At 38.1% G+C, this 27,818-nt stretch overlaps 1 protein-coding gene across 3 annotated transcripts in view; it reads right to left on the minus strand.

Annotated features, from left to right (window-relative positions):
* The window catches only part of ATRNL1 (attractin like 1), a 506,943-nt gene that overhangs the window by 182,152 nt on the left and 296,973 nt on the right, over nucleotides 1-27,818 (minus strand). For 2 of the 3 annotated variants that reach the window (XM_037063827.1, XM_037063824.1), the window contains exon 27: nucleotides 7,700-7,807. The exons of the other annotated variant lie outside the window; for it this stretch is intronic. In XM_037063827.1, the coding sequence (XP_036919722.1) occupies nucleotides 7,700-7,807 (108 nt within the window). The remainder of the gene's footprint in view (nucleotides 1-7,699; nucleotides 7,808-27,818) is intronic. 3 annotated transcript variants of the gene reach the window in all.

Genomic DNA, 27,818 nt, shown 5'->3' on the forward strand with positions numbered 1-27,818 from the left:
TATAATTTAATGTCTATACAATGCTACTAAAATAACTATATGCATAATGTGCTAATAAAGTAAAATAATCTCACTTAATAAACTTTCATTTCCATTCAGGTATGATTTCCCATTGCTTATTGAATAAATGACTGGAAGAACATTCCTAGCAAATACTCCATACTTTACATATAAATGGGTCAAACCAAAAGTCTAATAAAACCTTACAGACAAATATCAGAAATTAACTTTAAAAAATTAAACACTTTAAAAGTTACTTTCAATACGAAAATAATAAAACAAGAACTTGAGGATTCAATGAAAATTTAATTTTTGATGCCTCGGATCGGCTTCAAACTAATCACTGTAGGGGCAGGGTGTTGTGAGGACGACAGTATATGGAAATGAAACAAGATTATGAGTCAACAGTTGTTACGGATGGGCAATGTGATTGCTTCCTTTCTCCATATACTTAACAAAAGTAAAAAAATTAATATTTGATATTAATATTTTGTTTATTTAATGGAGTCATTTCATTAAAGAGGGTCTCATAAGGAGCTGGAAAATGCACTTCTGGATTCTTGTTTTATAGGCACATATTAGATATCCTATGCTCCCTGCCTTTTATTTTATAATATTCCTCAGTTAATGTCCATGCATATATGTCTATGAAAAATTAATATTTGAAGATATGCATGCCTATTAATGGGTAGGCAAGTTCCACCTAATAGAAAAGAAATTTAGGCCCCCTCAAAACCAAATATAAGGACAATTTCTACATACATATCAGAATGACAAAACCAAATACAAAAATAATAATACCTAGTGCTGGTGAAGATGCAAGGCAATAGCAACTTTCACACATTGCTGATGGGAATACAAAATGATATGGCCGCTCTGGGAAGCTGTCCAACTTAGACCTACTTTTACCATATGACCTAGCAGTCTGGTAAGTATTCACCCAAGGGAAAACAGAAACACATTTCCATAAAAGATCTGCATGCGAAAGACCTGTATGCTGATTCATTCACAAGAGCTCCAGAATGGAAATAATCCAAATGTCCACCACCTGTATTGCATAAATAAATTGTGATGCACCTACACAATGGAATGTTACTTGGCAATAGAATATGTTGCTGACACCAATAATCATTAGGATGGATCCTGAAAATACTGTGCCAAGTGAAAGAAGCAGGCATCAAAGGCCACACAGTTCTATGCATATAACTTTCTGGAAAAGGCAAAACTGTGGAACGTCAATCAGATAAGTGGTTGCTAGGGGTGTGGGCTGAGGGACGGGGGTGACCATAGAGGCCCATGAAGGAACAAAACACATTCTACCTCTAGGCTGAGGGGTGTACACTACCTGACTATATACAATGGATGGAGCAGGGACAGGAATTTTTATTCTATGACCTACCTTTCTCATTTTCCAAAGTTTCCTGTAATCGGAATGTTTAATTTTCTAATCAGGCAAAGAAACTAACATTTCTTGGAAATTAATAACTGCCCTGGCTGGTGTAGCTCAGTGGATTGAGTGTAGACCTGGGAACCAAAGGATCACTGGTTCGATTCCCAGTCAGGGCACATGCCTGGGTTGCAGACCAGGTTCCCAGTGGGGGGTGGGCAAGAGGCAACTGCACATTGATGTTTCTCTTCCTCTCTCTCTCCCTTCCCTTCTCTAAAAGCAAATAAATAAAATCTTTTAAAAAAGAATTAGTAACGAATGTATGACAACTATTTGACTTTGATATTTCAGAACTCACAGTACACAACACGTCAATAATGCCAACCACATTTCTTTCAGTGTTTGATGAAACCCGTGTGTTCATTGCTATACGCATTTATGTGTGCATACACTCATGCTTCATTCAGCACAGTGGACACTGACTGGAGGTGTTTTAGGGGTTCAAGTTTCATGACGGAAAGCAATCAGATATTAATATAACTATAATAAAATAGCGGTATTACTAATGATCCCCAAATTCAACCTCCTTTTGATGAATCAGAAGCTTCTGGGATGTTGTGGTGCTTCAGGTCTGTCTTCACATGCGTCAGCTATTTGTTCTAGTGCACGAGAGAACGCAGTGCAACAGGATGGTCTGAGCGAGAGAAGGAAGCAGCAGCAGGAGGCGGGGATAACTACAGGGTGCGGTCATTAATGGCACGTCACTCTCCACGGGAGATTCTAAGATGCTCTAGAACGCTGACGACACCAGAAACATCTCTGTGTGGTCTGCAGTGCCTAGTATAACACATCACTCATTTTCTTGTTATTTTTCTTTTAGGCCAAATAAATGAGGTCATCAAAATTTAATGCACTTGGAATAAAATGTTACATGGAACTGCTTGGAATGCAATTTATATTAAGACAAAATTATTCCATTCTGAGAATGTACTTTTAAAAAATTCACAGAAACACAGACACAGAGGTCATAATGTATCATTTAAAAGAGAGGTTCAAGGACCACATATATAATGCATACTTCAAAATTCATATAATTTTGAAAGAGTGAATATTCTAATAAGTTGTAAGCAAAAAACTTGTGTAGGATATGTGTCTGGGTAGGGAGCAGGCATATGAGACATTGCTATATATTCCTTTTGATTTTGCTGTGAGCTTAAAACCACTCCAAAAAATAAAGGTTAAAAAATAAAATATGTAAGTTTAGTAATACTTAATATTTACTTGCAATATACTTACATAGAGTACATAATCATTTATACTTACTTTTTCTCTAGCAGATATATATTTATATATAAACACATTATATATATTTATATAGAGATAAAACACTGGCTGAATAATGTTTTACAATGCAGTTGCCAAGAGATTTTGCTGTTCACTCAAAATCATGCCTTTCTAAACAAAATTGTTTTTGTTTATTTTTAGAAATTAAGTCTCAGACATTGTGTGTATATTTCAGTGCATTAAAGTAAAATAAAGTTGCAAAATTGAATGATTACAACACAGCTATACCTTATTCAGAAAAACCAAGGCTAAACCACGAGTCCTATCTACTTTATAACTCAAATCTCTAATAAGATCTTAAACACGGAATTTCCCCCTCACTCCTAATTAAACTGTTACTCACAAGGGTCGAGACTGAGCTCCTATATTAATTTCTGTATTCTCAATGCTCGACATATAGGAGGTAGACAGTAAGAGTTAGATTAGTATTTAAGGAGTGAATTAATTAACTAATTAATTAATCTCAACTCTCTATCCCTTGCGTTATCCATATTGTCAGCCGCAGACCTTTGCCATCACCAGCAACCCTCAGCAATTGAAAAGGGGTTCTCACGTTGGTACCCTAGAATCTCTCCTTAACGATTCTCTTTCGTTATTCACCTTGCCAAAACCTAACCTTCAGTAAACCCCACTGTCTGCTTCCCTCATTCCTGACTCTAGCTCTAAGGTCATCACAGTATAAAGTCATTGTCCTTCCTACATTGCCAAGTTTCTTGGGGTTTTCATTGCTGCTCAGCAATTCCTTTGTCACCTTAAGATAACCGTTTTCATTTATTTCTTCCTTTATTCATGCAGTCTCCCCCTCCCCCCCCCACCGAGACTAGCAGAAATGGTTGAATTCTACCAGACAGGCAAGTTCTTCCAGGACAAGGAAACGGGAGGAACAGAGACAGGGTAGGGACAGTGGGTGGGGATCAGATGGTTGCGGGGAGATGGTAAGAGATGCCCGGACAGAAAAAAAGGGACTGGATCCCTGGAGGTACAGCAGGCAGAGCAGTTTCAGATTTAACTGAAAGAGAAGGGGAACCATTGGGAAATTGGATATGAGCAGATCTGCCCCCTAGAAGGATCACTTCGGTAGCAATGTGGAAAATAGCCTGGAAGAGGGAGGGAGGTAAATAGCATCAGGAAGACCAGGAAGTCCAGGAAGATGCATTAAAAGTTCAGGGAAAAAATCCTGAAGGTTTGACACAGAGGAGGAGGAGTGGGGATGAGGTGATGGATTTACACATGTTTAAGTCCTAGAACAGACAGGGCTCCATGGCTGACAGAAAATGAGAGCAGAGGGGACCTCCCAGACCTCTGCCTGAAGCAGCTGTCACGGTCTCTCCAAGGAGGGTTTCATACCTCCTCCATCATTCTGAACTCTCACTCTTATACATTTTTTTTAGCACAAAAATGATAAAATTGTCAAAGGTACACTGCTATCACCTGGAAATGCTCTGTTTTTTAATCTACCCGTCATTTTCTTTTCTCGACTTTCTAAAATTAATCCTTACCATTCTGTCTTTCCAAAAATTATACTTGCTCCTTTGATTCCCCTCTCCCTCAATGTACATTGTCCCCCTTTGCCATTTCTTCTTCCAGAGAAACTTTCTCTTGAACCGGTCAGTTTCATCAACTACCATCTCATTTCCTTCCTTTCAGCAGTATCAATTTCCAAAAGTAGTCTACCCCTGTTGCCCATACTTCCTCATCTCCAACCCAGCCCTCCTGTCTGGTTTCCACCATTCCACAGAAACCACTTCCTCCAAAGTCCCCAGGGACAACACAAGTACCCAGTGTCACCTCTGGTCCTACACTCCCTCTCCACTGACTGCTTAGGAAAAGGATGCCGTCCTTGCCACCTCATCCTTCTGGCACACCTTCTTTTCCTTAATTTTAATGGTCTTAAGCTTCTGAGTGCTGCTTAGCCTGTCCTTTGAACCCTTCTTTCCTTTAATATTCCTCCGACAGTTTAACTGTTGGAGCTTTCCTAGAATCTGTCTTTGCTGCTCTTTCTCTTCTCACTCGTCCGACTTCGAGTGCGCACAAAGAGCTCCTGGCACTACGCCCCCTGCCTCTCTTTAACTCAGACTCCATCTCCACGTTCACTCAGTTATTTTGTTCTGTAAATCCTATCTCTTTGCAGTTTTCAGATGTGTTTGCGCCTCTACACTTTGACAGCCACTGGTTCAGGGGCCACTTCCCAACTGTTCTTCAGTTACCCTTCAATACAACTGATGTTACAACGTGCTGCTAGTAGAATCTCTCTAAAAGCCAAACACCAAAATCTTTGGCTCCAGAGTCTCACGTGTGATCCTCAGCATCCCCCCGAGACTGACTTTCCTCCCGTACGCCTGCGTCCTCTGCTTTGATGCCCACAGCTCCTCCCTCATTTAGGTGTCGTAACCCTGCCTTGTCCTGGTTTCACATACAGGACACTCTTCCACTGCTCCCTTTCGTTCACACTGCCCTCCCAACTTGGTCGTGCCCTCCCTTCGCCTCACTGCTGCCTCTGCCTATGGATGTCCTACCTATCTTTAAAGGCCAAGAGCAACTACAATTTTTCGAGCAACATTAGGTAATATCCTGAGTTTTAAGTTCTTTTTTCTCCTCTTCTTTATGTTTATTGTCCTATTAGCATTAATCACATATATTTTATTAGAAGTATTTTTGTATCTTCTTTCTTTTATTCATGTGTAAGTTTCCGGAAGATATAGACATGTCTTTCTATCTCCATCTCCCCTATGCACATAGTTAGACTGGTAAATATTTGTTGACCTAATTTTTCACAGTATGTTCTTTCTATCTAAGAGACTTTCCACTATGAAATGTGAAAAAGTGATATTGGGTCATTTTTGCTTTTGTTTCCTAAGATATATTGGGGATGGCAAAAGCCATGAATAGCAGCTTCTTCCCCATGAAAAATTTCACATAAATTTTACTTATATTATATTTAGTCTGATATATTTTTATATGTCATTAATGGTTAATCTAGAGCCTTTCTTCATGAATCAAAAATTAAAAGAGACTTATAATAAATATGAACAAAATTTTAAGGTATAACTATGAACAAACATCTCTGATATCAAAGTGACCCTTAATTTAAAAAAATTATATTAAGACAAGGTCAAATTTCAGATTATACATCCTAAATTTCCACCTAGTTACTATTTTATTTTCTAAGCAAATTATGAGAACCTATGAAAATGTTTTACTTGGAATTCACCATTATTGGTTTCTTAGGTTCTACATTTAAAATACCTAGCACAGTACTTCCAATATCTGAGATTTCACTTGATAAGACTTCTGTTTGGTTTAACAGTATTTTATAGAATTCTTACAGTCAGTTATTTAATTGAAGATATGAGTCTGATCCTATTCTCTACGAATGCATGTATTGGAAAGGGGTCGGGAATACAGGTTAAATTGCTAACTAATTTTATATGAAGTGTAAGCACATACATGTGAAACAGAAACATAAATTTAATGTAATAACAACATTTTGAGGAAATAATAGCCCAATACAGTATTTCATCAAAAATCATAGTGGCTTTAATAAAAAATAACTATTACCCACTGCTACCACACAGGTTGTGATCCAAGACACCTGAAGATTAGGAGAGGAGCCAAACATATTATAACAACTTTTTGTTGTTGTTGCTCCTGATTAACCCATATTAAGATACTATTAGCTTTGTTAGCGTTCATATTGAATGTCAGTGTTAGTATTAATAGTTTTGTTAATAGTAATAATAATATCAACATTAACATTTGAAAATATACCAGGGATGCACGGTACGAGTGTTTGACAGTACCCGTGAGTGCCCCGCTGTGCCTCGTGGCTTCACGGCAGCGCTGTCTGTATGTGCCGTGGAGCACATCATTTTTGATGGGTCCAGGACATGATCTGTTTTATCTGAGAGTAGGTGAAGGATGGGGGTGGGGGGTTCAAAACGAAGGCTTTTTATCCAGTAAAAAATCTAGAACATGAAAATTATACAAATGTCATAGGGAAACGTCCTCTAATACCAGCCTTTGTAGAGTGCCCAGGAGGTCTGATTCAGTCCTTTTTTTTTTTTTTTTCAGAATAACCAACAATGCTATTCAGAATTAATTACAACTGTACCTAAGTGTTTGAAGGAGTCTGTTTCTATGTCCCTTGCTTTCCTTGAAGAAAAGCAAAATAGCAAAATAGCAAGTTAAGTCACATGAGGGCATTTTTATAAAAGAGAATGAAATATTTCTCTTCCATAGTGCTTTTTAATTTTCCTACTTAAACATCTTACTATATATAAAGTATAAATAAAACAATAATAAACATACCAGTAAATTACTATGCCTCAAAATGTGTTGATTAGCCACTAATTACAATCTGTGGCTTCTGCTTCTCTGGGGATTACTATTTTCAAAAACCATTTCGTGCATTACCTCAGGGTTCTAATAGCACATTTACTTGCACATAATGATTGCCGTTTCACCACACTCGATTTCTGCATTTGCAATAAAAGGATATACCAACACTGTTATTAGCACGAAAAAAAATACTCACTGCATTCTACAATTCTCAACATTCAAAAATGAAACATCATTAAAATGCAACTCATCCACCTTTTATAGCCAACTTTGTTAATATAGACGTGGATTGTTAATTAAGGGATACTGAGCACTTCAGGGACTATGGAGAGCCTCTGTTTCTTCCATCATACCTGTATCTTTAATTCCTTTAGCTCCTATCTGTTGGGGAGAGGCTGCAGGTGAGCTGTTTGTCACTCTGCCTAGGCTAATAGATTCTCCAGTGGCTTTTGTTACAGCTCATGTCATACTATTAAAACTAGGTGCCTTGAAAATGGCATAATATATGTCGCCGAATCTTGTCAACGCGAGATAATCAGACTCTGTCTAGCTTCACAAGCAGACGCAGATTAGAGAAGCAATATGAATATGCAAATCACAGAGGCCCCCTTTCGGCACCGCTGTTCCTACCTCTAACGGCCCTCGCAGAAAGTCTGCTTGTTCAGCTCCTACTTCCAGTGCTACGTCAACAGAAGCAAAGGGACGGCTGGCCATCTGCTGTCGCTCTCGAAGCAGTTGCTGGAGGGAGTTAAAAATGATTCATTTTAAAATAAGTTTAAAACCCAATAATTTCAACAATATCTGGTTCTATTTTGAACAAATGGCATTCAGAATTTAGAATTCTCCTAATACGCATATGCACACTGAGATCACTGAAAATAAAAATGTTTTCTCTCCCTGGCCTGGGTTACATTACCATAGAGGCTTTAAATGTATGGCGCTTGCAGAGGGCTTCTCGCTGACCTCCGTCCCACCCACACATCTCATGAAATGTGCTCAAAAGCATTTTGAAAACATCAGTTCAAAGGTGTTACTTAAGTAAGAAGTGCTATTGTTATAATGGCGTTGCCACGTTTTCCCACTCTAGCTCATGCTTTTGTCTTAGCTGAAAGGAAGTAACAGTAAAAATGTTTAAGAAATGTCAATGAAAAGTTATCAAAATTAATGGAGGTGAAAGGAACATACACCTTGCAAGACTAAGTCTTGTAAGTCATCGAGATCCCCTATCCATCGCTAAGGAACCAGCAGTTGTTATTGGCAGTACTCACAGCTTTATTCAAAGCCTCTCTGTTCATTACTTAAAGTGAAGGATGGTTAGTATGTTGCAAGAATTTTGTGCTGGGGCTTCACCCTCAGGCGTTTGTCTCTTTTTCCCTGTGCCTTTGGTCATGCTAACATCAATAAACTAGCAAGTCCCAACCACTTCCAAGATAATTTACATTTCTGCCTTGCCTCGTGGTTACAATATTCACTAAGTTATGATAGGGAACAAAATTGATGACCAGCACTAGATATTGCAAACCTTGCCCTTCTCATTCCATTCAGCTAATAAAAATATTATTAAATATTAAAAGTGGATGAGCAATGCAATTAAACACCCTTTCAAATGAGGAGAAAATTGTATCATTGAAGACAGACAAGTCCTCGAACACAATGAATGGTTTCATTATTCACCGAGACTATTTGAACTCACTGGCATTAACTTAAAACACTCACTGGCCTGTGAATGTACCTGGATATAGTACCTTGATACCTCATTCATAACATTCCCTTTTAGATGACGAAGGAGCACAAGCCGATACCTGATGGCAGTTTATTATTTAACATTTTGTTCTGACACTTGTCACATAGTATTGATGCTGTTCATGAAGTGTGCAGCCAAAGTATCATTTAAGGCTTTGCGTTGTCATTATTAAAAAGAGAACATCCACGTGCCAATATGAAATGGAAAGAATACAACTATTATGCACTAACAGTTTGTTCTTATAGTGAACATATCTATAGCTACATATGCTGTATCTACCTATATATGAGACATACTAAAAGATTTAAAGTAAAAATAAATGTGATGTAAACCACCAAATTATTTGCTTTAACATAAACTCAAAATGATATTATTAAAAACACAGCTGCTAGCAAATAGACTTTTGTTTGAGCCTTTCTCAGTCGGTGTGGCCAATTGAATACCGTGACTACGCAAATGCAAACAATGTTATTTCAAAAGCCGCGGGTGTCAAGTGTAGGAAACACCATGCTCTTTGTGGTAAAAACATATATATATTTACCAACACACACATACACAAATATGCAAAGTGCCTTTGCTATAGCAATATGCAAATAGTCTTGAATAGTCTTTTATAGTCTTGCAACTGTAAAATTGCAAATTACAGTTTAGGTTTGAACACAAGTTTCTAACATTTGTATTAAAAAGCTTCTTTATTAATACTAGTTGTCCTCAGCTTACCAATCGTAGCCCATATAATTACATGGTCTTTTTTGTGTTGAGTGTATATTTTAATATCAAGGACAATATTATAAATGTCAAATTACTCATCCCCTGTCATTACAATTCCATAACCATCTATAATACTCTATGTTTGTAACTTTTGTGGCTTTCTTTAAAAAAATTTTTTTATTGTTGTCCAATTACAGTTGTCCCCATTTTTCCTCCATCACTCTCCCCCACCCTACCTACCCCCACCTCCCACATTTAATCCTCCCCTGCACTGTCTCTGTCCCCGGGTCCTTTATACATGGTCCTTGACTTGATCCTCCCCCTTCTATAATTACGTAATTTTTAACAAAATGAACGGCATCTATTTCCTCATCTTACCCTTCCCCTACATCTAAACGGCCTACAAAATATGGCTAATGAATAGTCAGCCCCGCAAATTGTAATATAAATCTACAAACATTCCATATTCACTATCTTTGACAAAGAATAGAGTTTTCTGGAATATATTACTGTGACCCCAACATTCATAATAAAGAAAAATTGGTGATAGTCATTTTTTTGCTCATCTCTCTACAAGTAGAAAACAAACGTATTTTTAATAACTCCAGGTTGTCTTTCGAGCTGTGAGCTTCTATCACGTTTTAAGAATTGAACATCTACTATGGTACTCTTTGCAAAAAAGAAGGAAAAAAACCCAATATTTTTGCCCAGGCCCGTAACACCATAGTTTGTAAACAGGACATGATAAAATAAGAGTAATTAGGGCCAAAAGTAGTGTACAGTAAAGGACACAAGCAGGAAAATAGCTGAACGAACTCCCTCCAGGTTACTTAGTAGAGGGCTGGTTCCAGGGCTCCAGCTGACATACTGACTTTCCGGCTTTGGGAAAATAATGTAAATGTTCTGACTGTGAAATGTAGGCAGGGTAAATCACTTTCTCCTGAGACCCTCCTGCTTTGATGTGATGGCCTAAAATAATATAATGGGGTGACATTACTTGCTACTAATTTCCAGCCCTGGGTGTCCTCAACAATTGTCCTCCCTCCTGCCGGTTACTTCTCAAATTGTGCCCTCTCAGTGTCAAAACAAAGAAGAGGTAAATAGCAGGCTCACAACTTAAAATTCGTCAAAATTTATTGTAAATATTGACAAACAATATAGCTACACTCGAGTTAGAAGGATCTGTGCTTGAATACCAGTTTTTACACGTACTGGTTGTTTCAGCTTAACTGAGTTACCCAGACTTCTCTAAGCCTCGATGTTTCCCGTCTGTACAGTGGGGGCATTAACATTGTCTATACCTACACCTCACAGGTGTGTTTGGAGTCTCAGTTTCTCCACCCACTACTTATTGGGCCATAACCAAATGACCTTTCAGGGCTTCCTAATGCTCATTCTTTCTCTCTATAAAAAGGGAATAGCAGCAATCTAAGGTTGGGACTAAAGACAGAATGCCCTTGGACTGCTCAGCACGGAGGCTGGCACGTTTGAACTCTCGCTAACCGTTCACTGGGACAATTTCTCTGTGTTAAATCTCAGGCTCTGACTTTGTCTTTCCAAACAGCACACTAATTAGCCCAGGCCCCTTTGCTTCTGCACCAGTGGCACATTTTGCTCAATTTGTCACACAAATTCGTGTGACAGTTGGAAAATGCCATAATTGTGGTAAAATAAATTTAAATTTGGAAGTGCTTTCTGCCAATTGCAACTAAGAATGATAAGAGCTCCACCTAAAAACTGGAAGACTGTAGAGTATTTTCTTAAGAACTTTCCCAAATAAGTTCTTTGATGACCATAATTTTTATATAAAATGAAGTTTAATGCTTTGTATCTCCATAAGAAGTTATATGACAGATGCTCTGTTTTATAACTAATCTGCTATTGCCAATCGTTCGGCAGAAAGATGAAGCCAAGAGAACAAATTGATCATAATACAATAGCTCATAAGCATGCTGCTGTAAACGCTGTTGTGAGGAAATTTAAAAATTAAAGAGTCGTTCTTCGTATCACGATTGTTGTCCACGACTGTTTTACTATTCAGAGTCTCCTTCAAAACAAATCATGAAATTGAAAATAATATAAAAATCCATGCTTCACTGTGGCAAACATTAATTCTATCAAATGGATACATACATAATTCTTCCACTCACTATTACTACTTCAAATATGGTAGCATTTACCATATTTCATGCTAGCCACGTTGTTAGCACCCTACAGACATACAACTCTCTGATAGACTTTAGGATAATAACCTTTAAAACACACACACAACAAACCAGTAATTAACTCTGTTTCCAACTGTCTTCATATCTCCCTCCTATGTCTGGGCTCTACCCCTCTTTCTCCCACTTCCAAGTGTCCTTCTACTCCACCCCACGCTTGAAGTGATCATCTTTCTCACGAATTATTTACTCAGTTAGTATGGTACTATCTCTTTCTTTCTTCATGCTTCTCTGAAATCTCCTTTAATACAAAAATCTATTTTTATTTATTTTTATTCCCTACAGAACTTAGTTGGTTGTCAACCGTTTTTGATGAATGAACAAGGCACGAGTGGATTAAAGGATAACGTTTTGTGTCACTTAAGTGTGAGTGAAGGCAAGTTAGGATAAAACTGATTTTAATTACGAATTAGCTTTTAAAACTAGTACGTGTCTTTTAAGAGTTTAGAACTTATAGCGTATCCTCCAAACGAAGTGGATATTGATTGTTTAGAACGGGGCGATTTTGTGAACCTGTATTTTAAACCGGCATCAAGTTCCACACTGCTCCTCATCTACCTTTACTGCAGTAGTGCAGAGATTTGGGAACACTGCCATAAAGTCATCATCATACACTCATACCTTTAATAAAAATTATACTCCTGAGTTTTTCGAGAAGTATAAAAAGAGCAATGGAAATGATTTATCATTAATCTTGAGCTCACATTATAAAATGAACAAAGTACCTGAATGAGAGATTAAACAACACTTCGTGAAAGGAGTATCTCTCTTACTGAAAAAATCATACTTAACAGAGTAATATAAGTAAACAATCAGTTTTGTTCTGGTGTTAGGATGGTGTGGGGAAGTAAAGAGAAGTGAAAAACATATCTGGTATCGTTTAATTGGGAAAGTGCACTATTCTATTGTTTTATGTAACTAAATCTGCAAGGCACAGTCCTCAAGCTCTTATTTAGAACACTGGGAATCTCATGCTTCTAGGCTTCCGGTCTGAATAGATTTTTGTGGGTGATATTAGTAGCTCATGGAGCAGCTGGTCAGCCAGTCTGTTTTGGTTACTGCATTGACTTTTTTTCAGGCCACATTTCCTAAGGCTAGAGCTGCCCTGCACAGTGAGTGCTCTGGCAGGTCTGGGCAAACCTCGTGGAAAGGACTCACTGTTCCAGGTGCCTTGAAGAACAGTTGCAACTCTTGGGAGAAGGTCCAAATGTCAACATTAACAGGAGTTTGGAAGAACTGTTATGGGTAACATCGAGGCGGGGCTCAAGACTTCAGCGGAGGAAGTAGCTGCAGAGGCGGTGGACACAGCAAGGGAATGAGAATTGGCAGTAGTGGCGGAACTGCTACATCCTTCCGTTGGAAGGAGCAGATGCAGACTTGCTCCATCTGGATGAGCAAGAACGCGGTTTCCTGAAATGGATTACACTCCAGGCGAGGATGCTGTGGAGACTGGTCGGATGACCACGGATATGTAGAATACGACATACTCTTACTTGATAAAGCAGTGGCATGTTTTAAGGGTACCAACCCCATGTTTTAAAAAAAGTTCTACTATGAGTAAAGTCATTCAATGCCGCCAACGTCAACATTGTCTTATTTTAAGAAGTTGCCGCAGCCACCCCGATGTCCCAGCAGCACTATCCTGACCAGTCGGCAAATGTCAACATCAGTTGGCAAGACCTTCCAACCTGAAGGTATGACCTATTTCTCAGTGGGCAAAGCCTGACCTATTTCTCAGTGGGCAAAACTGGAAGGTATGTAAAGATATTGCAGCATTGTTTTGAAGGCTGCTCCAAGCAATTTTAAAATTAAAATTTGGATTTGTAATCCTTTCTCTGTTGACATAGATGGCATCACTGATTCAGACTTTGCCAAAGATGACCTCACTTCTGGAGGAAAGAACTCAGACAGCATGGATCCATCTAGAATAGTCAAAAACAGCCATTGCTTGACACAAGACCATTCTTCCTGGTGAGCAAGAGGAAATACAACAGACCACTGCAGGGCAGTGCTTTTCATTTTGTTTTGTTGGCACTTACTGAAATTGCAACAAAAAGTCAAAAAAATAAAATATTTATTGCCAAATTTAAAGATTACACTGAGCACTTAAAAATCGAAATTACTATAGTACATTGAAGTCTTGTTTGTTCAACATATTCTTATATAAACAAACAGATAAAAATATGACAGAAGAAATCGCCGCAGGAAATCTCCAGGGATGGGGGGAAGAGACAGTGGCGGGAGAAAGTGCTCAGTGCGACCCCAGATCTCTGCGGAAATGAGAGTGGACCGGGAGCCTTGAATTCTCAGTCCGTGTGGGCAGGCATGCACCCCCCAAAATTCAGAAGTTTAATGCACAAAAGTGTATTTCTTGCTCATAGAAAATCTTCTCCAGGACCAAGGAACTCCCCGTCTGGACACTCAGCAACCTAGATGCTCTGTCATCATAACACAGGGATTGTCTGAATGTAGTAAGTGCAGGAAGGAAACGAGTGGACGCTGCCCCCCACCCCCCCCCCCCGGTGTCTGGCACACCGATGTTTCTCTCCTTCTCTTGCTTCCTCCCTTCCCCTTTCCCGAAAACCAAAAATAGAAATTAAAAAAAAGAAACTAATGAATCCTATATAGGAATTTTTCATTCCTCAGACCAGAAGTGACATTTATCATTTTCCACAAGTGTCACACAGCCCACCGTAAATATACAAAAGCCAGAAACTGTGGGGTAACCCTGGAATATGGGGTACACACGCAATGAAGCCAGAAAAGAACATTTCGGGCAGAAGGAACAGCGAGTGCAACGTTCCTGAGGCAAGTCCGAGCTGGAAGTCTGCAAGAAACAGAGAAATGGCTGAGCCTCGTTCAGCACGGGGGCAAGGAGCAGAATGGTCAAAGGTTAAGAGAAATTGAAATAACACATATAAATTACCAGGCACCGTGGGATCCAAATGAATCAGATTCATTATTTTTTAAAACATAGTTTCTCTTTATATTGCTTAGAGAGTCCATTCCTATCATGTGAGAAGCAGTTTGGAACAAGCAGGCAGAAGAAATAGGCTTTACCACCCAAATAAACTTATTTAAGACATAACCCAGAAAACGGCAACAGCAGTTAATCGCAAATGCAATAAGTATCAAAAGGTCAATTTTGTATGTAACGTTCTTTAATACAAAAGGCCAGGTGGTTGTAATTTGCCTGAGCAAATCAAAATGAACAAAAGGATGAGTACTGAAAAGGTCATTTAAAAGCTACATCCCCAGAATGGATACTTAATATTACTCCTCAAAGAGCAAAATGGAAAGCTGGATAATTTCAAATTTTGAAACCTGCGCTTGAAAAAAAAAAAGTTTTTCCCACGCAGAATACCCTCACAGTCCTATTGTGGAATATACTACTTTCCCAGGTTAAAGGTCTAAGTTGTAAGAGAAATACATGTCCTGCTCTCAAGAAGAGCCAATTGATGGCGATGACATCCAAGAGGCACACAGCATGATCAAGTCAACCTTGACGAGCGGAAACATAGAAGCAGCTGATTACAAGGGAAAGGACACAAGGGAAAGGACCAGCTTGTGTACCAGTGATTTATGACTGGAGGCTCTTCGTACAATACAACTCAGATCAGCCCTTCAGGAGTTTCTCCCTCTCTCCTGAAGAATTAATTTCCTAAGGAAAGATTTGTTTTCCTCCCTGATTCCGGAAATCCATACAGAGCCTAAGATCCATTTCTGAACCACAGCAGGCGACCTTCCAGGTTAAGAAATTCTAAATGCAACATCACCCATACAGCGTTTTCATTGGGTGTACAAGGAGTTCACGTTGACCCTTTAGGGGGTCTGTGACAATAATCTGGAAGTTCTTCAAGCACTTAAGTCCTCCTGGAGACATCCATGACTAAAAAACTGGTATTTTCATTGTAATCAATATTTTAAAACTATTTCTTTCCTTCAAGGGAAATGGGATTATTTTGCTATTAGCTAACGGAGGCATTTTCAATTCAATGTTGAGCAACTCAAAAATAGTTCTTTTCTGAAATGTTTCTTTTGGAAACAGAACATCTGTTAATTATAATTTTCAAGTCTTTAGTTGGAAGGTACTTGTGATGTCCATCAACTAATCCGTGTGATCAATTAATACTCACTGTTATTTTTCAATCTTTTGTGAAAGAAGAACACTGTTTTTAATAACTAATTTCAATTTTTAAAAACATTTTAAATCTGAAGGGCAGTTTGAAAGCAGCATAGATTACTCCTGACTGATATGAATCGGCTTTCTTATATACTGGGAACAGTGTGTTAAATCACAAAAATCAGAATGTAAGAAAATCAATGGTCATAGCGGACTCATTGGAGTAACTCATTCTTGGAGCTGGAAGGAAACCTACAGGTTACCTAGTTCAATTTTCCCATTAAAGCAGGGTCAAAAGTGCTAAGACTTTTCTGACAAATGGTGATCCAGCACCCTCGAACATATATATTGCAAAAGAACTACTACTTTTTAGCGAGGCAGTCTTTTTCCCCGAAGATTTATAACATTGTTAAAAAGCTCACTATACTGAGTGAAAACCTATTCTTGGGCTCTTTTTGGACCATTAAAATTAAATGGAACATTCCTTTTCTCATTTACTAAAACCCCTTTAAATATATATTATATACTTGAAACTTTTCTCATGTCTTCCAATTAATTCCAGTACCTTGCGTCGTTCATTCATTATATATGCAAATATTCTGGGAACCCAGTGTCATTTAAAAGACAAGGGCCCTGGCTGGTGTAGCTCAGTGTATTGAGAAGGGGGCTGTGAACCAAAGGGTCACGGTTCGGTTCCCAGTCAGGGCACATGCCTGGCATACAGGCCAGGTCCCCAGTAGGGGCTATGTGAGAGGCAACCACACATTGATGTTTCTCTCCCTCTCTTTCTCCTTTCCTTCCCTTCTTTCTAAAAATAAAAAAAAAAAGAAATTAGAAAAAGAGAGAGACAAGGGACACTGTCCTGTCCGCAAGGAGCTTACTCATATAGTCTCACAAGCAGGACAAAACTGCTTCTCATGCAACATGGTTTTCAGCATTCTTTCAGTGTCCCTCTTCGCATGTGTAATGAACACAGTAACACAGACAAGATCTGACTAGTATTGAAGGTTGTCAAATTGCTTTTCTTAACATACTCTAAATTAACATGCATTTTTTTTAATTTTTATTTTTATTTAATTCTTATTCAAGTAGTTTTCTTATATTCCCAGCCCCGCCCCCCCCAGTGCTCCCCACCTCCCTCCTATTTCCACCCCCCACCTTAGTTATTGTCCATGTGTCCTTTATACTTGTTCATGTGAGTCCCTCCCCTTTTCCCCTATGATTCTCTCCCCTCTCCCCTCTGGACCCTGTCAGCCTGTTCCGTATTTGAGTGTCATTGGTCATATTTTGCTTGCTTGTTTGTTTTGTTGTTTAGATTCCTGTTAAAGGTGAGATCATATGGTATTTGTCTTTCACCGCCTGGCTTATTTCGCTCAGCATAATGCTCCTACCCTTTGCAACATCATGGATGTAACTGGATAACATGTATTTTTAAAATAGGGTTTTTTTGTTTGAGTTTTGAGGCCATGCTGGTGTTGGACCCAATCAACATTTCCAGGTCTTTCTCACATGAACCTTGATCAAAACAAGTGTTCCACACTTAACACTTCTTTGAGTATAATTTTTAAAAATTTAAATGGAGAACTTCACATTGTATTAGTTCATAATTCACGTTTGGTTGCTGTCGTAATTGTTTTTAGCCTATTCTTCCTTGAGCGCAGAACTCTCTCTGACCTTTTGAACTTGCAGCTGACACCGTCGCCTCTTCCCAGAGTGGCATCTGTGTTGAGCTCTGCCATCTTCTTGGCCAGGCCAACACCGTTCGATGGCACAGGAAAGAATAAAGCCAGTGAGTTCTCTCACTTGCTACTACCCCGAGGCAAAACATAGAATCCACCAAGAGAATGATTCTGCTTTTTATATTCCAGGACTTCATATAGTGATGTAAAAAAACACCAACAGATAAGGCATATGGGTTTAGAAACATTTGGTTCATTTTTATAGGCTATATCCACATACACATGTTGGGAGAAAACAGGCCTAACATATCCCCTAGTTAGCAGAATAGGAACAGTTTATTTTCAAAGCTTGTGAAATCAACCTTTTTTATTGTAAAAATTCATCCAAAACATACCCTCCCTAGACCTTCCCCTGAAGAAGTACTTTGGATCTGGTGGGAAGTAGAAAACCCCAAATCTGTGAATGAACAATGCTTCTGGCTGAGACTAAGTAGGATAAGAATTATGAAAGAATAGTTTTGGGAATTTAGTCAAAGAATTTTTAACTCGCAAAGGCAAACTCATTTTATTTTTTATTTTTTTTTCAGGATAAAGTTTTATTTATTTTTTTAAATATAATTTTTATTTAATTCTTGTTCACATACAGGTTTCTGTCTTATATTCCCAACCCTGCCCACCCCCCACCCCATGCTCCCCGCCTCCCTCCCCTTTCCACCCCCCACCCCTAGTTATTGTCCATGTGTCCTTTATACTTGAACAAGTATAAAGGAAACTCATTTTATTTTGGACTTTACTTATAATTTCATGTTAAAAACAAATATAATTTTTTAAACATTAGTGATAGATCGGAAGAGCATTTATTGATTGNAGTATAAAGGAAACTCATTTTATTTTGGACTTTACTTATAATTTCATGTTAAAAACAAATATAATTTTTTAAACATTAGTGATTCCCCCCCCCCCGCCCAAATTTGACAAAGCAAGGAAATTGACTCCATTTCTATATTGGTGGAATTTTATTATTTATCTCTAAGTGTTTTGTTATTTGATACAATTTGTATTTTAGGTGGGAGCTGAGACACCAGGGTGTGCAGCCACTGGCGTGGTTGACCGCAGGAGTCGGGAGGACTATCCTACTGACGAATCCTGGCCTCTTCAACTCAGGTCTGACTTTCTTTCTCTTAGAAGCTAACCTGTTTACAGATAATGTGAATCCTACCGTGATCCTTTATCTCCTAACTTCTTATCTGGGAAGGCCTCCTCTGAGGAAAGCACTATCCGTGGCAAGTGACGAAACCGGCCTCGTTCGGAGTTCGGAATTAGCAACCTTGATAGGTTTGTGTGTCCAAAGCCATTTGATTGTTTAGTTCACATTTGTTTAGAATCCAGGCAGAGAAAAGGGTGGTAAGGATGGTCTCCCACCTCAGAAACCACCAACAATAACTATACAATTACCTAGTGTCTGGTTTTCTATCCAATTCAGAAACACACACCGGACATCCTTAAGTTCTTTGCTGAAGTCAAGCTACATTGTATCTGCAGGAGCCCTTGCTGTATCAGCCACGTTATCCTAACAAAGCAACGGAGAAGCTCATAGTATTGGAGTCTTAGCTCATTTGTAGCTTTACACTTTAACACCACTGCTTTTACTTCATAAATGATTGAATAAATGTTTAATTAGGATAGCCAACTTTATTTTGGTATCTCTTGCCATTTGGTCAAATACGGCTTTTCTAAAAACACTCTGAAATGTACTTTGCTAAAATCTTGGGTATACATAAGCCGACCTCATACTTGTATATTCCTTTCCCCTACTTTTACGCACTCTGAAATGACATGGTCGATTTTCCCTCTCTCAGGACTTCCATACCCGCAACCTGGCTGCGAGTTTTTTTCACTGTTCTACCTTCTGAGAGCGGAAGCTGTCAGCAAAGCAGGTCAAGAACCGATCGTATCCTCTGCTTTCAGCAGAGAGTGCGTTCCAGCAGATGTCCAGATGGTTTCTATTCCCTTGCACTCACTCTGCCTTGACTTGGTGCCAGTTTGGTAATCTGTCTTGGGACAATGACCGTTTATCACAGGTCATGCAATTACGGCTGCACACACTTGTAGCTCAAAGGGTATGCTTTGGAATTGAATCAAGTGCAGTACTCATTAGAACAAAACCAGATGCCATCTCTAACAGGTAAACAAACTGACTGTGTGTGTGTGTCTCCATTTACTACACCCTTATACTGCTGTTATCTCGGCCAAGTCTCTCAGTGCCTCCAACACTATCTTATGTTATTTTTCTCTAAATAGAGGGCGAGTGACTTTCTTCGGTGAAAAGGGCACCCGTCGTCTCTGATACTCAACCGGTCCCTAGGGAACGGAGAGTCCTCCACAATGAAGATGCTTTGCTGCCTCCGTGGAGAGTGGAGACCAGCCAGAAATGGGCGGAGCACACATGTCCTAGACTGATAACTCTATTTCAAACTGAGATTTAAAATATGAAATGTGAACTTACGCTAGAAGATTTTCATGATAAAAATAAGCCAGCAATGCAACTGTGTGATCAGTTGTCAAATGAGTGGCATAGACAAATGTCATGATCTCAGACAAAGACAGTATTTCCACAGGCTGGGTTGGTACTAACGGCCTGAGGAACTCTGGGAGAGAAGGCTGGCCCTTCAAGGATGTGTAGGGCTTGGGTGAACTATATCATGTTGGCTAAATAATAACTTGGGTCGGAACAATTATTTTATTTCGCAACTCTGTTTTATGAGAATAAATAAAGCCCCTTTCCTTTAATCTACCCATTCCTGTGTATTATTACTTTTCATTTGTCGGACTCTACATCCATCGTTTTTCTCTGTTGTTCCTTTCACCTGGAATCTCTCACACTATCGCATCTGCCTTTTCTATTCCTTTTTAGGTGCAGTAAACACCAAATAAGTTTTCACTCTTCAAACACACTGGAAAAAGCTTGTGATGTCAGTTATTAAAAAACAGTTGTATCAATTATTTCTTTGCCATAGGCTTTGCTCACCTAACCCTGTAATATATAGTGTATTTGGACATGCATGCTATACAAATGAGTGATATGCCAGCAAATACCAAAACAATTCTACCACTGTATTTTTAATTAAGGCTTTGTTAAGGAAGAAACCACCTTGTATCCATGGACAATTGGAGGGCCTCAAAGAAAAAACCTCAAAAAATCACTGGATTATTGGAAAGGGAATACATTTTTATAAATATTATTAAAATGAGTCTGAACATTTAATTGGTCTCTGCTACTTTTCAGCCAACTCTTCTTTCCATCACTAATAAAAGTAAAGGATGTAGTATAAATTATTAATCAATCCACTGAATGCTACAGTTTCAACACTGAGTAAACAGTTATAATTTATTGTATTTTCCAAAATCATTGCCTACCTGCTTCAAAACAATGATGTGATTAACTAAGCAAATGTTACTCTAGTTTAAATGTTGTATTCAGCTCAAAAAAGAGACCAAATGCCATACTGTGATTCAAGTTAGAAGTTACTCTAAGATCATCAGTGTAATTAACATATTCCACAGACGTTAGCAAATACACAGACCCAATAAGAGTTTAAATGCTACCCTTTAGCAATTTTCTTGCTAACATTTCAGCTTGAACTTACAATAACATTTATGGTGATTTACCATATACTGCTGACTTAAAACATTTAATTGGAAATGATGAAAACACACCTCCAGAGAACAATGAATCAAATCTGGCAAGATTTTCTTTAGTGCAAACAAACAAAGAAGACCAAGTAAAATGTCACGGGAAATAATGCCCTCTTACTATAGAAAGACCTCTTCACCCCTCCAAATGAATAGTAGTATAAAAAGAGGGAGAAATTATACACTTTCAATGTGTGTTTTATTACTGTCTATTGATATACCTTTCTACTCAAACAATAATTATTTCAGCCATACAGTATCACACTTTGAAGAGTGGCCATGTCTTCGTAAGTACCCTGTGAAGGCAGGCTCCGACATTCTCAGGGGACAGTAAGTCACAAAAACATACACAGAGTCTATCCAGAAAAAGTCCAGCCATTGTTAAGAGAACAGTTTGCATGACACCAATATGACCCGGCAGCCAAGGAGAGTGGCCTGGAATTGTTCACGCTGAACAATGATGACGTACTAGTCAGTGGGGGAAGCAGATGCTGCCCTTAACTGAGTGTGCGGACTGTGTGGCCATCACATTAAAAATGCCTGAACAAGGAGAGCATGAATCTACATCAAATTTTGTGTTCATCTTGAACACTTCTCCATAGCGACTATGCAAATGATTAGAGGGCCATAGCTATGGGTAACTGGTGATTGGCACCTTCACTATGACAAGGCACCTGCTCACGCATCACATTTCATACAGTTTTTTGGTGAAACATCAGATCACCCAGGTGGCTCAGCTCCCCCTACAGCCCTCATTTAGTACCCCACAACTTCACTTCCCCCCAAAACTAAAATCACCTTTGAAAGGGAAGAGATTTCAGACTGCAGATGAGATTCAGGAAAATACGAAGGGGCAGCTGATGGTGACTGGGAGAACTGTGTGAGGTTCCAAGCTGTCTCCTTTGAAGGGGACTAAGGTGTCATTGTCCTACGTACAATGTTTCCAGTGTCTTGTATCTTCTTCAATAAATGTCTCTATTTTTCACAGTACATGGCTGGATAGTACTGTGAAATACAGCACATACTTTCTGGACAGACCACATAGGAAAATTGCTGAAGGGCAGAAAAGCAATTCTAGATAAGATTTCTACTTTTATTCTTATTTTCTTTCTATTGCAGTATTGGCAACTCTGACCTATTCAAGATAAAAAGCTAGAGAACCCCAGGCTAATGGGTAAAGAGTATTTTCACCCTATAATTCCAACCCAGAATCCCTTCCATCTTTAGAAATTATACACCCTCCCAAATGTTTATTTCCCTTTGCCACTCAGTATTAGTATACCACACTGAACAATTACAGCTTTCTATCCGCTTTATGGTATATGCAAGTTAAATAACTTAAAAGACAGTCATAAGATAAACTGGTAATAAGAAAATAATCAAAGAATATTTAAAACTAATGAACAAAAAATAAGTTAATGACAAACTTCAGTAACTGTATTAGGTGAAGCCAATTGCTTTGGCCTTTTTGGAGAGCTATTTGCTAACAGATACCAAGAACATCACACACGCACATAGCCTTTGATTCAGTAATTCCACTGTATGACTCTCTGCTAATGAAATCATCAGACATAAAAGCAAGATTTATGACGTCCTGCCAAAATATAATTCATAATGGTGAAAACTGGAAACAACTCGGTTAAACAAACTACAGTATCATAAAGGTAAAATATTACATGACCACTAAAATTATGTTTTCAAAGAATTTGTCATGCCATTGAAAAATGTCAAGGATAGAATCTCACATAAAAATCAGAATAAAATATACTCACATATATATAAATCATATATAAAATTACATATGTAATAAAAATAAGACTTGGGATGATGTTTACTTTGGGTTGGGGGATGAAGAGAGATGGAATGGGGGAGAGGCAATAAAGTTAATTTGATATGTTGCATTAAGTAAAAAAGAAAAAAGGTCACTGTAAAAAAATCCTAAATATGTATCTATATATCTTTATGACATATATGTATGTCTATACCTGTATCATCATGCCTGACAGGAAAGTTTTATCTTTGGAATATAAATTTTAATTCTTTTCAGTTTAGATTTTCCCAACTTTTCTATAGAAATTTTTATAACAGAGAAAGGAGAACACATCAGTTATGATTTTGATGCCTTTGAACCGGTTGAACTGTAACCATAAAGTATATGATTTAGAAAACAGAAACAATAGAGGAATAAAGAAATAACTTTTGGTATTTTAGAAGAATGACATATTTGTGCCTATTATTTATAGGACGTGCACATTACATGATACAATAGGACAAAAGTGGCAAGGATTAGTGCTTGGCTGAGATAAAAGTATTAAGCAAGTTCTAGGAGAAATTCTGTCTATAAATAATTACAATTAAGATAATAGTCAATTAAATATTAAGGAAAAAATAGTCATTTTAGTATTAATTATAATTATTTATATATACCCTTAATAGAACTTAGGAAATGTACATGCAGTCTCTCTAAAAATAAATGAATACAGCATAGGAAGGCTCTCTTATTAAGTAGAAACATGAGTAATTACTGCTGTTACAGCTAGACAAAGTAGTTCTCAGTTTCAGGGGCTATCCGAATGGTTCAGAGGACAATTTAAAAACTCTGACTGTGTGTAGTTATTCCCATCAGAAATGATCTAGAATGATGTGAACCAGTAATCCAAAACTGCATGGCACTGTAACTGACTTCAAATGGGCATACTTAACTACTGAGGTTGCACAATTAGTTGAGATTAGGATTAAGAAAACAGTGACAAAGTTTGCCATCTGGTGGTCAATGGGACACAAATCAGATGTCTTCACTCAGTATGTTTCCACGACAGAATGTTGAAGTGGGTCTAAAAATGTGAGGACAATATGGGTACTAAATAAATTCATGGATTAAAATTAGAGCCATGGCAGAAAAAAAGTATATTATGATGGGCTGAATATTGCCCCCCCACTCAAAAACCCCAATTCCTGGAAACTCTGAAACCTTTTTTTTATGGCAAAAGAAATTTTGCAGACCTTGACTAAGTTAAGAATTTTGAGATGAGGAGATTTATCCTGGATTCCCTCAATAATCTATAGACGTAGTCACGGAGCCTCTATTAGAAGGAGGCCAGGGCACGGTGACCCGCTGTGACCGCTGCGGCAGGGAGTGCCCCTCCGGGCTGTGAAGATGGGAAAGGGGCCAGGAGCCAGGGAGGGCACGGCTGCAGCTACAGAAGGTGAAACAGGCAAGAAAATGGGCTGTTTCCTAGAGTCTCTGGGGGGGGTGTGCCCCAACACCTTGACTTCTGTCCTGTCAATCTGACTTTGGACTTGAATCATCTTTCTCTTATGAGGCATAGCAGTTATTTAAACATTTCGTATCCTTTATTGATAATATGTTCACAAATGCCTTCTCTCGTTACATGATTGATCTTTTCAGGCTCCCTTCAGCGTTGTTTGATTAGCAGTTGTCCGCTTTAACGTAACTGAATATTTCCGTCATTTCCTTAATGTTTTTTTTACTATTGAGTCCGAAGCAATTTTTCAATGGCAAAACACTCTAAGACACCGTCCTATAGTTTTTTCAAATTAAAAATGCTTGCTTTTTATTTTAAATGAAATTTGATTACCTTTAATCCATCTATGATTAACATTTACGCATGAACAAACTGGGATCCTATTTCATTTTTTCCATATGGATAATCAATTGTTGTACCATCATTTATTAAATATTCTTTTTCCAAAGTTATGCAAGTCAAGCCAAAAAATGAAATTTCCATACATTTGCATACATTCCTGTGGGGTCTACCTCTGGGCTTTTCATTCGGCTCCGTAAGGGATCTATTTTTAAGAAAGCATCACAGTAAATTCTGGTATCTGGAAAGGCAATTTCTCCAAACCCTTTCATTTGTTTTATACAGTACCTTGATTTTCTTTCATTTATTGAATATCAATTTATTTTAAAATGTTTTCATAAAGAAATGACTTTATTTTATATATCATATATATGCATTGACATTTACCTATAAGTTAATACATGTTTCATCTATTCATTTAGAAGCATAATATAATGAACACCCATGAACCCATCACCCAACTCAAAACTCAGAACACTACCGAACCTTCTCCACCTACGTACGTGCTCCTTCCCTATCTCATTTCTCTTCAAGGGTAACCAATCCTGAAAACACTTCTGTTCTTTTAGATGTTTATAAAACATTTTCTCCAGCTCTGAATAGTCCTTTACAACTAACACTTTTTTCACTTAAACTTATGTTTCTAACAGATGTCCATATTGTTGTGCAAGGCCATAATTTGTTTCTTTCACACCCAATGATATGCACTGACTTACACCATTTCCAATACGTGTGGGTTTTTTGCTGGCCCCTTTATTTTATTCTTTTGATCTAATTACCTATCCCTATCAAAAATACGATGCCTTCTCGATTACTCTAGCTTTATGGCTTGGCATTCTGAAGGGCAAGTAATCTAATCTCAGTCTTTTTTGTTAAGAGTGTCTTGGATAGTCTTGATACTTTGCTTTTCTATGCAAATCCTAAATTATTTCTTATGGTTTATATAAAACCTGTTGCAATGAGAATTTCGTTAAACCTATGTATCAATTCGAATGGAACTGGTAACTTTACTACACTGAACCTTTCTATCCTAAAGATATTTCCATTTCATTGGATCTGCATTAGTGTTCCTCAATTAAACCTTATAAAATTGTATACTGTTATAACTTTATAACTTTTCTATGTAAAAACTTTGTGCATATGTAAAATTGTCCCTAAGTTATATTTTTATTGCTACTATAAATGTTTTAAAAATTACATTTACTATTTGATGTACATGTATAGAAATACGAAATTTCCTTTTGTATATTTAGTTTATTTCTGGTTACTTGCTAACTTGTTAAGATTTCTAATAACTTTTCCATACATACATTTAGATTTTCTATAAAGAGAATTGCATAATTTGTAAACAATGAAACAAAGATGTATTTATTTGCTTGTGATCTATATAACTTTGAATTCTCTTCCTGAATTCCTGAACTTCCCAGAGGCACCAGTATAATCTTAAACAAAAGTGGGAGTAGAGAGCACCCTTCTCCTGTCGATGATTTTTAAAAGCTGTGGTTTGCATATTTCCCCATATTTCTCCCCTGAGTTCCATGTTTGCTACATGTTGGATTTCTGCAGATACATTTTATCTGTTAAAGGAAATCTCTTTGTAGTCCCAGTTTGCTAAAATTATTCTTTAAATCATAAGTGATGTACAATTTTCTGTGTCTGAGATAATCATATGACTTTCTTGTACAAATATGATAAACACAAATATTCAGAAGTTGAACAGCTGACAAGTAATGGGAAGGAATAATGATGGAGTTGGTTAAAAACCCATGCACCCCAATGTTCATAGCAGCACAATTTACAATAGCCAAGTGTTGGAAGCAACCTAGGTGCCCATCAGTAAATAAATGAATGGATTAAAAAACTGTGGTACATTTACACAGTGGACTACTACACAGCAGAAAGAAATGAGGAACTCCTTCCTACCCATCAAAACAGCATGGATGGATCTGTAGAGCATTATGCTAAGTGAAATAAGCCAGGTGGTGAAAGACAAATACCATATAATCTCACCTATAAATGGATCCTAATGAACAAAACAAACAAGTAAGCAAAATATAACCAGAGACATTGAAACTAAGAACAAACTGACAGTAATTAGAGGGGAAGTGGGAGGGGATAAGAGGGGGAAAAGAAGGAAGGATCTTCAAGGAACATGTATAAAGGACACACGGAGAAAGCCAAAGGCAGGTAGGATTAAGGGAGGGAGGTGGGGATGGCTGGGGTGGGTGAAAGTCCGGGAGTCGTTGGGGGGAAACAAAGACAATTGTTCTTAGGCTGACAGGGTCTAGAGGGGAGAGGGGAGAGAATCATAGGGGAAAAGGGAATGGACTCACATGAACAAGTATAAAGGACACATGGACAATAACTAAGGGTGGGGGTGGAAAGGGGAGGGAGGCGGGGAGCATGGGGCGGGGGGCGGGCAGGCCTGGGAATATAAGACAGAAACCTGTACTTGAACAAGAATTAAATAAAAATTATATTAAAAAAAACAAAGACAATTGCTCTTGAACAACAATAAAAAAAAAGGAGCAAGAGGAAAAAAAACCCAAGAGAGAGAGAGACAGAGAGAGAGAGAGAGAGAAAGGACCCAAACTGCACAAAGGTGCTGGAGGAAGAGGGAGCTTTTACAGTACAGACATACCTGCTCCTGATTTTGTCTCTGACCTTTATCAGCACACGTGACTCAGCCAAAGTGCTTCTTACTCCTCTTGATGTTGCCCTTTCCTGGTATTAGCAACAGTTAAAAAAAAGGTATCCACTTTATGGAATTCATGCACCAGTGTTTTAGAACTTAGTTTGGCAACAGGTCCCATTTTTTAAGGATTTACTTTATTCCATAAATCATTTTAATTTTATTAGCCCTTTAATTTCTTGGCCCCGAACTGTTCTCTTACGCCTGATAACATCAGCGTTTCACAGGAAGGACTTGGCTCTCTCCTGACAACCATTTTTCACAAAGAGGGATCTAAACC

Source organism: Sturnira hondurensis, unplaced genomic scaffold (assembly GCF_014824575.4).
Source record: "Sturnira hondurensis isolate 20B ecotype Veracruz unplaced genomic scaffold, ASM1482457v3 Scaffold0014854, whole genome shotgun sequence".
NCBI classification, from domain to species: domain Eukaryota; kingdom Metazoa; phylum Chordata; class Mammalia; order Chiroptera; family Phyllostomidae; genus Sturnira; species Sturnira hondurensis.